The sequence below is a fragment of the Pseudonaja textilis genome, chromosome 9 (genome assembly GCF_049901715.1).
Source record: "Pseudonaja textilis isolate UNSWEBS1 chromosome 9, rPseTex1.2, whole genome shotgun sequence".
Classification (NCBI taxonomy): domain Eukaryota; kingdom Metazoa; phylum Chordata; class Lepidosauria; order Squamata; family Elapidae; genus Pseudonaja; species Pseudonaja textilis.
This window is the reverse complement of record NC_141998.1, coordinates 3,552,355-3,564,802: the sequence shown is the minus strand read 5'-3', so window position 1 is coordinate 3,564,802 and position 12,448 is coordinate 3,552,355. Positions and strand designations below refer to the sequence as shown.

Sequence of the window (12,448 nt, the reverse complement as noted above, 5' to 3'; positions counted from 1 at the left end):
CTGCAGTTAATTGGTTCTTGTGATTAACGAAGTATAGAAGTAGGAGGAGAGAAGGTGGCTTTTGTGAAACGTGCTGAAAATGACTTTCACTTTTGGAAATGCCATAGAAGTACCAGAGCTGTTCCTAATAGATCAGTTGGAGATTATACTTGTGAAACGTGCTGAAAATGACTTTCACTTTTGGAAATGCCATAGAAGTACCAGAGCTGTTCCTAATAGATCAGTTGAAGATTATACTTGTGAAACGTGCTGAAAATGACTTTCACTTTTGGAAATGCCATAGAAGTACCAGAGCTGTTCCTAATAAATCAGTTGGAGATTATACTTGTCTCAGAGTGATTTATTACCGTGGACAATTTCTAGATGCCTAACACACACAATGTTGCGCATGCACAATAAGGACTGACTGGGTGGTGAGGGAAGGCGTGGGTGGAGAGGGGCGGGGCCAGCCAGGGGCAATATTTGCCATTTCTCCGAACTGCACAGAATCGTAACAACCGGTTCCACAGAACCGGTCTGAACCAGTAGAATCCCACCCCTGATCGGGCCCACAGCTAATCTGGCACTCCACACCATTATTCCCATTTCTGAAGCAACTATGAGCTGCAAAGAAAGAAAGGTCGGGACCTATTTTTTAAGCCTGTACCTATTTTCAAAAGTAACTCTCTTACCTGAGGCCAGAGCAGATGCTGAGTATTGCCACAGAATTGGGGAAGCCTTGGATATACCCTTCATAGAAGCAGTCATTCTAAAGACACATTTTTTTTAAAAAAAGAATCAATTAATCTAACCATTCCTTAGCTAATCCCCTTTTCTAAATAGGAATAATTTGGCCCTATTAACAGGCACAATTTATATGCCTTTTGGACTTTTGCAGCTGATCTGGTACTTATGATTATATACATGTGACTTCACTGGACAGAAACACCGTTTCTCACCAATCTTAAAGAGAGTTCTGGGGATCCGAGCCATTATTTCTACCTCGAGGTGTGAATTTCAGTTTTAAAAACCGTAAACTATTTAGAAAGTTCAGAGAAGAATAACAAAGATTAGAAATGAATAGAATAGAATAGAATAGGAATAGGAATAGGAATAGGAAGAGAAGAGAAGAGAAGAGAAGAGAAGAGAAGAGAAGAGAAGAGAAGAGAAGAGAAGAGAAGAGAATATTGGAATGAAGAATAGAATAGAAAGGAAGGGAAGGGAAGGGAAGGGAAGGGAAGGGAAGGGAAGGGAAGGGAAGAGAAGAGAAGAGAAGAGAAGAGAAGAGAAGAGAAGAGAAGAGAAGAGAAGAGAAGAGAAGAGAAGAGAAGAGTTGGAAGGTACCTTGGAGGTCTTCTAGTCCAACCCCCTGCTTAGGCAGGAAACCCTATACCAGGGGTGGGCAACTATGGCCATTTTATGAATTATGGACTTCAACTCCCAGAATTCCTGAGCAAGCCATGCTAGCTCAGGAATTTTGGAGTTGAAGTCCACAAGTCATAAAGGGGCCATAGTTGCCCACCTCTGCCCTATACCATTTCAGACAAATGATTATCCACTCTTCTTAAAAACTTCCATCATTTACAACTTCTGGAGGCGAGGTGTTCCACTGATTGATTGTCCTGACTGTTAGGAAGTTTCTCCTTAATTCCAGGTTGCGTCTCTCTTTGATTCGTTTCCACCCATCGCTTCTTGTCCTGCCTTCAAGGGCTTTGGAGAATAACTCGACTCCCTCTTCTTTGTGGTAGCCCCCGAGATATCGGAACCCGGCTATCATATCACCCCTAGTCCTTCTTTTCATTATTAGGGGACTGGAGGCTAAAGCCTACCATGAACCCTCGTGGAAACTGGGTGTGTCCAAGGAAAAGGTTTAGGGGTGATACAATGGCTACCTTTGGATTTTTGAGGGCCCGTTCACAGAGAAAAGAGGGTTGACTTATTCTCCAAAGCACATGAGGCTAAGACAAGAAGAAATGGTGGAAGATGATTAGCTCAAACTGCAGAAATGCCAGGTTGTTCTCATTGGGGTGTTTCTACTCCAGTGGTACCTGCTTTCCCACCTACACCTGTCCCAATATGCCAACAGGCAGCGGTAGGTGGCATGGCACCCAAACCAGTCTCTGACTCGCTCTGCCTGCCAACTTTAGGGGCTCAATTAATGCCAGTGGAAGTGGTAATTAGACAGGGATTGATGGGGGAACACAGCAAGGTGTTAGATACTCATTAGTTAGGTACTACCCCAGTTATTACACACCGCAGTCAACGTAAGATGAGCCAGCCTCTAAGGACGGACTCTGTATTGCTCCAACCTCAGAGGAAAATCAATCTAACTATTCGGTTGAGGAAGGAGAAATAAAGGAACTGTTGGAGGAGGAAACTGAACCCTTTGATCTGGGTTCAAAGGGCTCTTGCGACCCCATTTATTCAAGCCATTGTTAGCCAAAGCCAAGAGCGCAACTGGACTAGATCTTAACACGGAGGTTCCAATCTAGAACTAAGGAGAAATTTCGTGATAGTGAGAACGACCAACCGGAGGAAGAGCACTCCTTCAAAATTTGTGGGTCCTCCATCACTGGAGGTTTTTGAGAAGAGATTGAACAACCATTTGTCCAGAGTGGTATAGGATCTCCTGCTTAAGCAGAGGGTTGAGCTAGAAGACCTCCAAGGACCCTCCAAGTTGTTACAGAAGAACATCTCTGTTATTCTATAAGTAATTAATTCTAGGATCGTTTCGTAAGGCACAAACTTGCCCGGAAATTAAAATCTTCTTCAGACTTTCCTCTCCGAATTTCTATAGTATCTCTCAGCTGTATAATATTATCTGTGGTGCTATATTAGCAAACCAAAATGGTATTTATTGCATTGGAAGACATGATTTGTAAAAAAAAACAAAAAGCCTCACCCCATCCCCCACAATATTTAATGGTTTAATGTAATTTAAACCGTGGTTTGAATTGTGTGAGGACAAAATGCGATGAAACATCTTCACCTGAATGTCTGGGGTACTGGGTTGCACAAAGCCTCCGGGGTTGTAGGTGTAAATCATAAAATCATTGGGCAGGAAGGACCTGTGGTGAAACCAATGAAACAAAAGTCAAACTGGAATCAAAGAGATGGATAAAGGCAAAGGCTCCCCTTGCACATACTTGCTAGTCATTTCTGGCTCTAGGGGGCACTGCTCATCTCCATTACAAAGCCAAAGAGCCAGCGCTGCTCAAAGACGTCTCTGTGGTCATGTGGCCGGGAGGACTAAATGCTGACGGTGCATGGAGCACTGTTACATCCCACCAAAATGGTTCCTATTTTTCTACTTGCATTGTTTACATGCTTTCGAACTGCTCGGTTGGCAGAAGCTGGGACAAGGAACGGGAGCACGCTCCGTTCTGCGGCGCTAGGGATTCGAACCACTGAACTGCCGACCTTTTCTGATCGACAAAGCTCAGTGTTTCAGCCACTGAGCCACCGCATCCCGGAGTATGTCCCTCAAATGTCTTGAGTAGCAGAATCAGAAGAGAGTTTTCGTGCCAGGGAAACAAGGCTGCTACCCAAAGATTATTAGGTTATGGAACCCTGATTATCACTCATTTTAGGTTATTCAATTAAAAAGTTCGATTCAATTCCTTGTTTATAAATGAATTGTGCTTCTCTGATCGACAAGTTCAGCATCTTAGCCACTGGGCCACTGGGTCACCAAAAAGAGATGGATAAGTAGAGGTAATCCTCTGCTTACGACCATAATTAATTGGGAATTTTGTTTATAGCATAACCCCACTCTTCTAATCACAGCTACCTCCTGTAGACCACCCTATTCTAATTACCCATCTATTCAATGTTTCCTAATATGGCTAATTAGTTACTTAGGCCAGTGGTCACCAACCAGTGGGCCAGGGACTACTGGTGGTCCATGAGAAAATTTGGATGGTCCGCAGAGAAATGTCACCCCCAAAGCAATTAATCCAGTCTGCGTGGGAACACAAGGCTGTGCCCTCCACATGGCCGAGGGGAACACAAGGCTTGCATCACATGCATTGCAAACAACATCCGGTAGTGAGGGGAGGGGGGAAAGGGCAGAGGGGGGGAACTTGCCCCACTTGCGCCAAACACCTCGCCTGGCCACTGGGCTGCTTCTTTCCACTTCTTTCTTCTTCTGCTTTTGGCTGCACACAAGGAAAGCAGCAAAAGTCTTTCTTTCTTTCCCCCAAACTTCACCAGAAATGAGTCTTTGGGACCCTGCAAGGCCTCCTGCTCCAAGAGGCTGCGCCGTGCGACGAGTCTCACAAAGACTCATTTCTGGTGGAGTTTGGGGGAGAGAAAGAAAGACTTCTGCAGCTCCTGCTGCTTTCCTTGCATGAAGCCAAAAGTCTCTCTTTCTCTCTCCCCCTGAGAATAGAGCTGGAGACGGTATCCTGCGATCCCAAATAAAGAACGATCGATCGGTAGGAAAACGAGATGGGGAATTTTCGTGCAGACTTTTTTTTGGGATTCTCCCAGGGTCTCTGGTCCATGGGATATAAAATTATGAGTTTGGTGGTCCCTGAGGTCCAAAAGATTGGCGACCGCTGACTTAGGCTATACTCCCACACCTTAGCCTAGAACGCTCTGCACCCTCCCTATCACCGATCCCCTCTACTTTCCTGACACCCAATGTATAAACCCCTCTCCCCTCACTAAAGTGTCACTAAATCGGAGCGCTGCAGCCACGTCATGTGGGAATTCCCATTCAGCTTCCCACTCCCATGTAGCAGTGCGAGGCAGCGTCATAGCGAATCCATCGCTGGTGGGACGGATCCATGATTAACATCTTTTATTACTGGGAGGCATAGTTTGATTATAGAGCCCAATATTTTGTGGCTAAGCAAAGTGGGTGTTAAATGACTTATGCCGGATTTTACCACCATTTTTGCCAATGTTGTTAAGCCAATCCACGTAGTCGTTAAGTGAATCAAGTGGCCGTTTAGCAAATCTGGCTCTCCCCCACTCCGATGGGCTATGGTTGCTGGGAGCTGCTGGGGAAAGTTGCAAGTGACGATCACAGGACCCTGGGACACGATAGCCACGAAAAATACATGACTGCGGCCAATGCACTCAATTTTGATTCACTGATTGATCAGGTGACTGTGGGGAAATGCTAGGAGGGTCATAAGTGTGAGGACCCGTCTTAAGTCAATTTTTTCAGGGCCGTAACTTCGGTTTGCTGCTAAACCGATGGTTGTCAGCAGGGGTGGGATTTAAAACTTTCAGCAACCGGTTCACTGCCCGGTTGCTGGGTGGACGTGGCCATGGTGGGCATGGCCTACCAGAACTACCTGTCTCCAGCTTCAGGTAGACCTCCAGAGCCCGGGGAGGCCATTTTCCACCATCCAAGGGTCCGGAGGCTTTCCCCGGGGTCCCTGGGAGGGTGAAAACAGCCTCCCCTGGGCTCTGGAGGCCCTCCGGAAGCCGGAAACAGGCCCGTTTCTGGACTTCCGGAAGGCCCGTTTTTCCCCCTCCCAGAGCGTCCGTGCAGACCCTTCCTTTTACCTACGTCCAAAATGGGCTGCATTAAAACTCCTGGGAGGGGTGGGGCGGGGTGGGCAAGGCCAGATGATTGATTGAAATACCAGTTCAGCAAACCAGATGTAACTTTAACAGTAGAATCCCATTCCGTGACCATTCGAAGTTACGACAGCCCTGCAAAAAAGTGACCTAAGACCAATTTTCACACTTATGACCGTTGTAGCATCCCACACACACACACACACACCCAGGGTCACACGATTCATATTCAGATGCTGGACAACCGACTCAAATTTATGACGGTTTCAAGTATCCCGGAGTCACGTGATTTCCCCCTTTTGCGATGAGCGAAGTCAACGGGGAAGCCAGATTCATTTAACGACCGGGGTTACTAATTTAAGAATTGCAGTGATTCACTGCGACAAGAAAGGTCGTCAAATGGGGCAGAACTCATTTAGCAAATGTCTCCCTTAGCAACAGAAATTTCGGGCTCAATTGTGGTCGTAAGTCGAGGACTACCTACAATGCGAATCTCCGTATCTAAGCATTCTCCTCAAACCATGTTAACCGCCCAAACTTTTGTCCACTAAATCTCATTAGGACGCTCCCTCTATCGTTGTCTCCAGAATTTCCTCTCCTTTGTATTTCGCTAACAATTTAAAGTTTATTTTAAAAATGTAAAATAGAAATACGTAAGATAATAGAAATACGGTGAGGGAGCAGCCGAGGTAAAGAGAGAGAAACACCTCCCAATGTCAAAGTTTTTGTCCAATTCCAAATAATTCTAGGACGTTTATAGGACAAAAACAAAATGGGTGGAGTCTGGGCTGAGCGTTTACTGGCCAGATGCCCTTCCTGTCACCAATGCGAAGTTATATTCAGCAGACATATTCAGTGAAGAATTGAATAGTGAAGAATTTGACGCACACAAGGCTAAGATTGGAAAACCGAAAGTAACTCACTGTTGTTTCAGGTAGACGGTGTAGTGCTTCTTTTCTATGGTAAGGGTGTAGGCCTGAACACTCTGCTCATTGAAAACAAAACGAAGCAAAGGGCAATTTGTTAGAACCAGTTAAATAAACCACTCCGTTGTTCTGTGTTTGTGCAAGATACCACGATCACAGGTCACAAAAGTAATTTTGCAGAATAAATTCTTAATAAGGAATAGATCCGGAATAGATCCAGCATCAAATCCTAAAACAAGGATTTGATGCTGGAAATGAAGGCAGAAAAAAGTTAAGGGGAAGATTTAAAACTGAGTTTTCCAACCTTGGCGACTTTAAGATGGGTTGGACCACAACTCCCAGAATTCCCCAGCCAGCGTTAAACAAATCACAATCGAATGCGAATTTTAAACACAGCCCATCAAACCAAAATGGGAGAAGAATCTCCAAGAACGATACGTCGTTTTAAAGAAATCAGGGAGGGAAAAGAAAACGTGAATTCCACTGAAAGACTTTAAAGGAGAGGTGTCCAACCTCAGCAACTTTAATACTTCTGGACTTCAAGTCCCAAAATTTCCCATGCTGGCTGGAGAACTCTGGGAGTTGAAGTTCACAAACATTAAAGGTTATATTTATATTATATAATTTATATTATTATATATTATATAATATATTATTTATATTAAAAGAGGCTCTAGAAAGAGTGCAGAGAAAAGGAACAAAGATGATTAGGGGATTGAAGGCTAAAACATATAAAGAACGGTTGCTGGAATTGGGTATATCTAGTTTCATGAAAAGAAGGAGAAGGGGAGACATGATAGCAGTTTTCCAATATCTCAGGGATGCCCCAAAGAAGAGGGAGCCAAGCTATTCTCCAAAGCACGTGAGGGCAGGACAAGAAGCAACGGATGGAAACGGAGAGAAGCAACTTAGTACTAAGGAGGAATTTCCTGACAGTGAAAACAATTAATCAGTGGAACAACTTGCCTCCAGAAGTTGTGAATGTTCCAACACTGGAAGTTTTTACAAAGATGTTGGATAATCGTTTGTCTGAAATGGTGTAGGGCTTCCTGCCTAGGCAGGGGGTTGGACTAGAAGACCTCCAAGGTCCCTTCCAACTCATTCTATTGTATTCTATTAAAGCTGACAAAGTTGGACATCCCTGCTTTAACCAAGAAGAATTCAAAATTGAAAAATACGCAATAAACATTATTTTTAAAAAAATCAATTGAATATTTAAAAGTATCCCTAAACACGTCAGTGGTTTTAACACCTAATGAACTTGTTTATAAACATTGAGGTGTACTGCTGATGAGATGCTTTTCACATCTTAGGTGAGTAAGTAAAAAAAAAATCACTTTGGTTTCCATGCAATTTACTGATCCTCTCATCAAAGATCTACGGACAGAGTAAACTAAATTGGCAAAAATATACATTTGCAAGAGCGCCAGCGGTATTCTTCCATTTAAAGAGCGCAGATACCATAGTTAACACAGTACAAGTTAACTCCACAGGTGGTTTCTTGCAACAACAAATCAAATTATTTTTTTTTGCCAAGTGGTGCTTTTGTCTTAGCAAGTCACAGGCTGAAAGAGCAAACGGCTCAGCTTTCAGCGCTACCCATCTGGATCCAAATAGGGTACTAATATTTTTTTTTTTTTATGAGCCGAAGCAAAAATACCAATTCCTCCTTATAAAATAGAAACACCACAACGCAGAGTTTCCATTTTGATAAATCCGTTCAGGAGAGACAGGCATGTCCACACGGTGTGATTTGTGTGCAGTTGCATATTTGAAGGGAATGGAGTTTGTTTTCTTTGTCTCGGCTGCCATTTTGACTTTTTTTGACTCTACCTGGGACAGTCCTACAAAACAAAACAGGCCTTTGGAATTAAGAAGAAATTGCTCTTCTCCCATTGAAAACTTCATAAAATATCCTCAACCCGATGGATTCCGCAAAACAGTTTTGAAACTGGAAAATTCAGGTGTGCAAAGAGCTTTGGATTCAATCCAGTTTCACTTTACGCCATGAATAATGTTTTTTTCATTCAAAACTTAAGGAGAAACGTTTAATGAAGAACATAATAAAAGCTGTTTTTTCTTCCCATCATCAGCAAATTTCACAGCAAACCACACCGATACCAAAATATCTTAAAATCTGGAAGAGTGGATGTAAATGCCACTCCTCCAGATTAGTGCAATTGTGACGGACACAAGCACTGTACATAACAGAATAACAGATTTACAGAGTTGGAAGGGACTTTATAGGTCATCTAGTCCAACCCCCACCCAAGCAAGAGACCCTACACCATTTCTTTTTTAAAAAAAAAAAAATTTTAAGAACAAACATACACATACAAAACATAAAAACATAAAACCACCTTCCATTTTATATATGTACAGTGGATCAGTTGGTTACAAATCTTTTGTGCTATCCTTTTGTAGTCATTTACTCACAATTTATATCAGTCTTCACATTGTCGAACTAACATATGCTTATATATCATCAGTTATTAATTATCCATGACTAAACTATTTATTCCATCATTTTATACGAGATGTTCCAAGTTTTATCTTAAAATTTGTGTTATACTTTCAACCAGTGGTTATATATATCTATGTTATAACCACTGGTTGAAACCACTGGTTGAAAGTGAAACTATGTTTTATATCAATCTATTAGATTTCTATCACAAAATTATCTAGTCTATTACATTACCATGCCTTTTTATCCAACCATTGATAAAACAAATCCCATATCATATAAAATTTCTGACAGATTTGAGTCCAATCTTTTCTTGAAAGTCTCAAGTGATGACGCTTCCACAATTTCCAAGGGCAACTTCTGTTCCATTGGTTGACTGTTCTTCCTATCATTTCTATATTATCAACTAATAAATAAATCAAAATGCATTTTAAAACCCCAAATACCTCATCCTCATCACTACCTATACAATCTTCAGATGAGTTGGCTGGTATCTTCAGGGGATAAGTGATATGCAAAAATGTTTGACACTCTAAAAAAGGAAAACAGGAGAAAACCAATTAACGTTTCATTTGACAATCAGTTTCCCAGAAATTTCTTTTTTTTTAAATAAAATATTTATTTCCTCCTCTCTTTCTCAAAAAAAAAAAAAAATCAGTTCACACATTGCACACTAGCAAAATGTGATTTGTTTTGTCCGGATCTGACAGTTTCTAATGTGAATCCAGCCATTGTGGCTTGTAAAAGTTTATTATTTAGTGTTTTGCATGAACTCGGACGCACACTGATGTTTTGTGTGCTGTTTTTTGTAAAAACTAAGCTGGACACCACAACATGGTTAGGTTCATATCATAGGTCCATAAGAAAGACAGGCAACATCAAGCGTCTCTGCCAATGTATAAACTATACCAGTGGTGGCTAACCTTTTTGGGCTCCTGTGCCAAACATGTGCAGAGGGCATTGAGGGAGCGCTCGCATGCCAGCACCCAGAAGGCAATGTGCGCATGGCCCCCCATGCCCATGTGCATGTGAGAAGCACAGAGCCGGAGACAGAAGCCTGAAGATGATGAATGAGATTTAATCGAAACGTTGTCTAGATATTTCCTATCTTATGCGGGAGAAAACCCGAACAACCAAGGATCCATACATATACATATACATATACATATACATATACATATACATATACATATACACATACACATACACATACACATACACATACATACATACATACATACATACATACATATATATCTATATATATATATATATATACATAGATATAGATGCATGGATGGATGATGGATAGAGATAGATAAATGATAGTTAGACAGATGGATGGATGGATAGATAGATAGATAGATAGATAGATAGATAGATAGATAGATAGATAGATAGATAGATAGATAGATAGATACACAGACACACAGAGATAGATAATTATAGATAGGTGATATATAGATAGATAAATAGATAGACAGATGGACAAATGGGCAGATGGACGGACAGACAGACAGATAGACAGACATAGACAGACACACAGAGATAAAGATGAAATAGAAAATTATAGATGGGTGATAGACAGAGAGACGAGACAGACAGACAGATAGATAGATAGATAGATAAAGAGACAGACAGACAGATCATTATGAACTGATAGGCATAGCTATTTATAAATAAACAGGCCATTGGCCAATTGTAGCTAGTGCAATCCTTATGTTTGGGGGGGTGACCACGAAGCCTTCATTCTCAACCCCTCCAACAATTATTACCCTTATTCCTATCCGGGCAAGTGGGGAGGGGAGGGAAGAGCGGGATGGGCGAGGGTCGCCGGCCATCCAGGTGGGCCGAGGACGGAGGGGGACGGCCAGGGGGTCTCCGGAGCCTCGGGACCCCCCTCCGGGTAGGTCCCCCCCCGCCGCCTTCTGCTCACCCAGGTGCGCCAGGAGACTCGCCAAGCCCAGAAGGCGGAGCAGCCAGGCAGCCCCCCGCCCCGGCCCCATGGCGCTCGCCGGACCACCCGCCTTCTCAACGGTCCGGGCTCCGGTCTGGAACGGGCGGAAAGCCGCGGCTGGGAGGGAGAAGCCGGGCGGGGCGGGCTGGAAACGGCGCTTCGGGGCCAAAGGCGCTTCTGCCCAACCGCGGCAGGGCTGTTGGGGGACGTTCCGGAGCGCCGCGTCCCACCGCGCTCCTGTTTTAAGGGCGGCGACCCCTCGCCGGTGGGATTCCCCCCCTTCCCTGCGTTTGCGCTTGGAGGAGGAGGCGAAACGTCCTCAAAGGAAAACAAGGAAGTCCAGGGGCCTCCCGAAGAACTACCTTTGAGACGATCAATTTCAGCATTATTGCTTTTTTTTTAACAGAATAGGGATTAGAGTAGAGTAGAGTAGAGTAGAGAGTAGAGTAGAGTAGAGTAGAGTAGAGTAGAGTAGAATAGAATAGAATAGAATAGAATAGAGAGTAGAGTAGAGTAGAGTAGAATAGAATAGAATAGAATAGAATAGAATAGAATAGAATAGAATAGAATAGAATAGAAAGTAGAGTTGAGTGAGTAGAGTAGAGTAAAGTGTAGAATAGAATAGAATAGAATAGAATAGAATAGAATAGAATAGAATAGAATAGAATAGAATAGAATAGAATAGAAGAGTAGAGTAGAGTAGAGTAGAGTGTAGAATAGAATAAAATGGAATAGAATAGTAGAGTAGAATAGAATAGAATAGAATAGAATAGAATAGAATAGAAAGTAGAGTAGAGTAGAATAGAATAGAGTAGAGTAGAGTAGAGTAGAGTAGAGTAGAGTAGAGTAGAGTAGAATAGAATAGAATAGAATAGAGAGTAGAGTAGAGTAGAATAGAATAGAATAGAATAGAATAGAATAGAATAGAATAGAAAGTAGAGTAGAGTAGAGTAGAGTAGAGTAAAGTGTAGAATAGAATAGAATAGAATAGAATAGAATAGAATAGAATAGAATAGTAGAGTAGAGTGTAGAATAGAATAAAATGGAATAGAATAGTAGAGTAGAATAGAATAGAATAGAATAGAATAGAATAGAAAGTAGAGTAGAGTAGAATAGAATAGAGAGTAGAGTAGAGAGTAGAGTAGAGTAGAATAGAATAGAATAGAGAGTAGAGTAGAGTAGAATAGAGAGTAGAGTAGAATAGAATAGTAGAGTAGAGTAGAATAGAATAGAATAGAATAGAATGTAGAGTAGAGTTGAGTAGAGTAGAGTAGAATAGAATAGAGAGTAGAGTAGAGTAGAGTAGAGTAGAGTAGAGTAGAGTAGAGTAGAGTAAAGAGAGGAGAGGAGAATAAAAACAGGCTGGAAGGGACCTTGGAGGTCTTCTAGTCCAGCCCCCTGCTCAGGCAGGAGAAGCTATACTATTTCAGAGGCTGTCTAGACTCTTTTTAAAATTTCATTTCATTAAATTTCATTAAAATTTTATAAAATTTCCATTATTTGAGGGGCTGCCCCAGAGAAAAGGAAGGGGTCAAGCTATTCTCCAAAGCACCTGAAGGCCAGACAAGGAACAATGGATGGAAACTG

The 12,448-nt window shown here is 42.2% G+C and overlaps 1 protein-coding gene across 1 annotated transcript in view; it reads right to left on the bottom strand.

The window, feature by feature from the left end:
* LOC113445788 (disintegrin and metalloproteinase domain-containing protein 2-like) overlaps nucleotides 1–10,910 on the bottom strand; it is a 32,230-nt gene extending 21,320 nt beyond the window's left edge. The window contains exons 1-5 of the mRNA XM_087938751.1: nucleotides 10,680–10,910; nucleotides 9,351–9,443; nucleotides 6,438–6,499; nucleotides 2,969–3,047; nucleotides 672–748 (exon numbers count right to left, since the gene is read on the bottom strand). Coding sequence (XP_087794877.1) covers nucleotides 672–748; nucleotides 2,969–3,047; nucleotides 6,438–6,499; nucleotides 9,351–9,443; nucleotides 10,680–10,910 — 542 coding nt within the window. The remainder of the gene's footprint in view (nucleotides 1–671; nucleotides 749–2,968; nucleotides 3,048–6,437; nucleotides 6,500–9,350; nucleotides 9,444–10,679) is intronic.
* Between the last annotated feature and the right edge of the window lie 1,538 nt (nucleotides 10,911–12,448).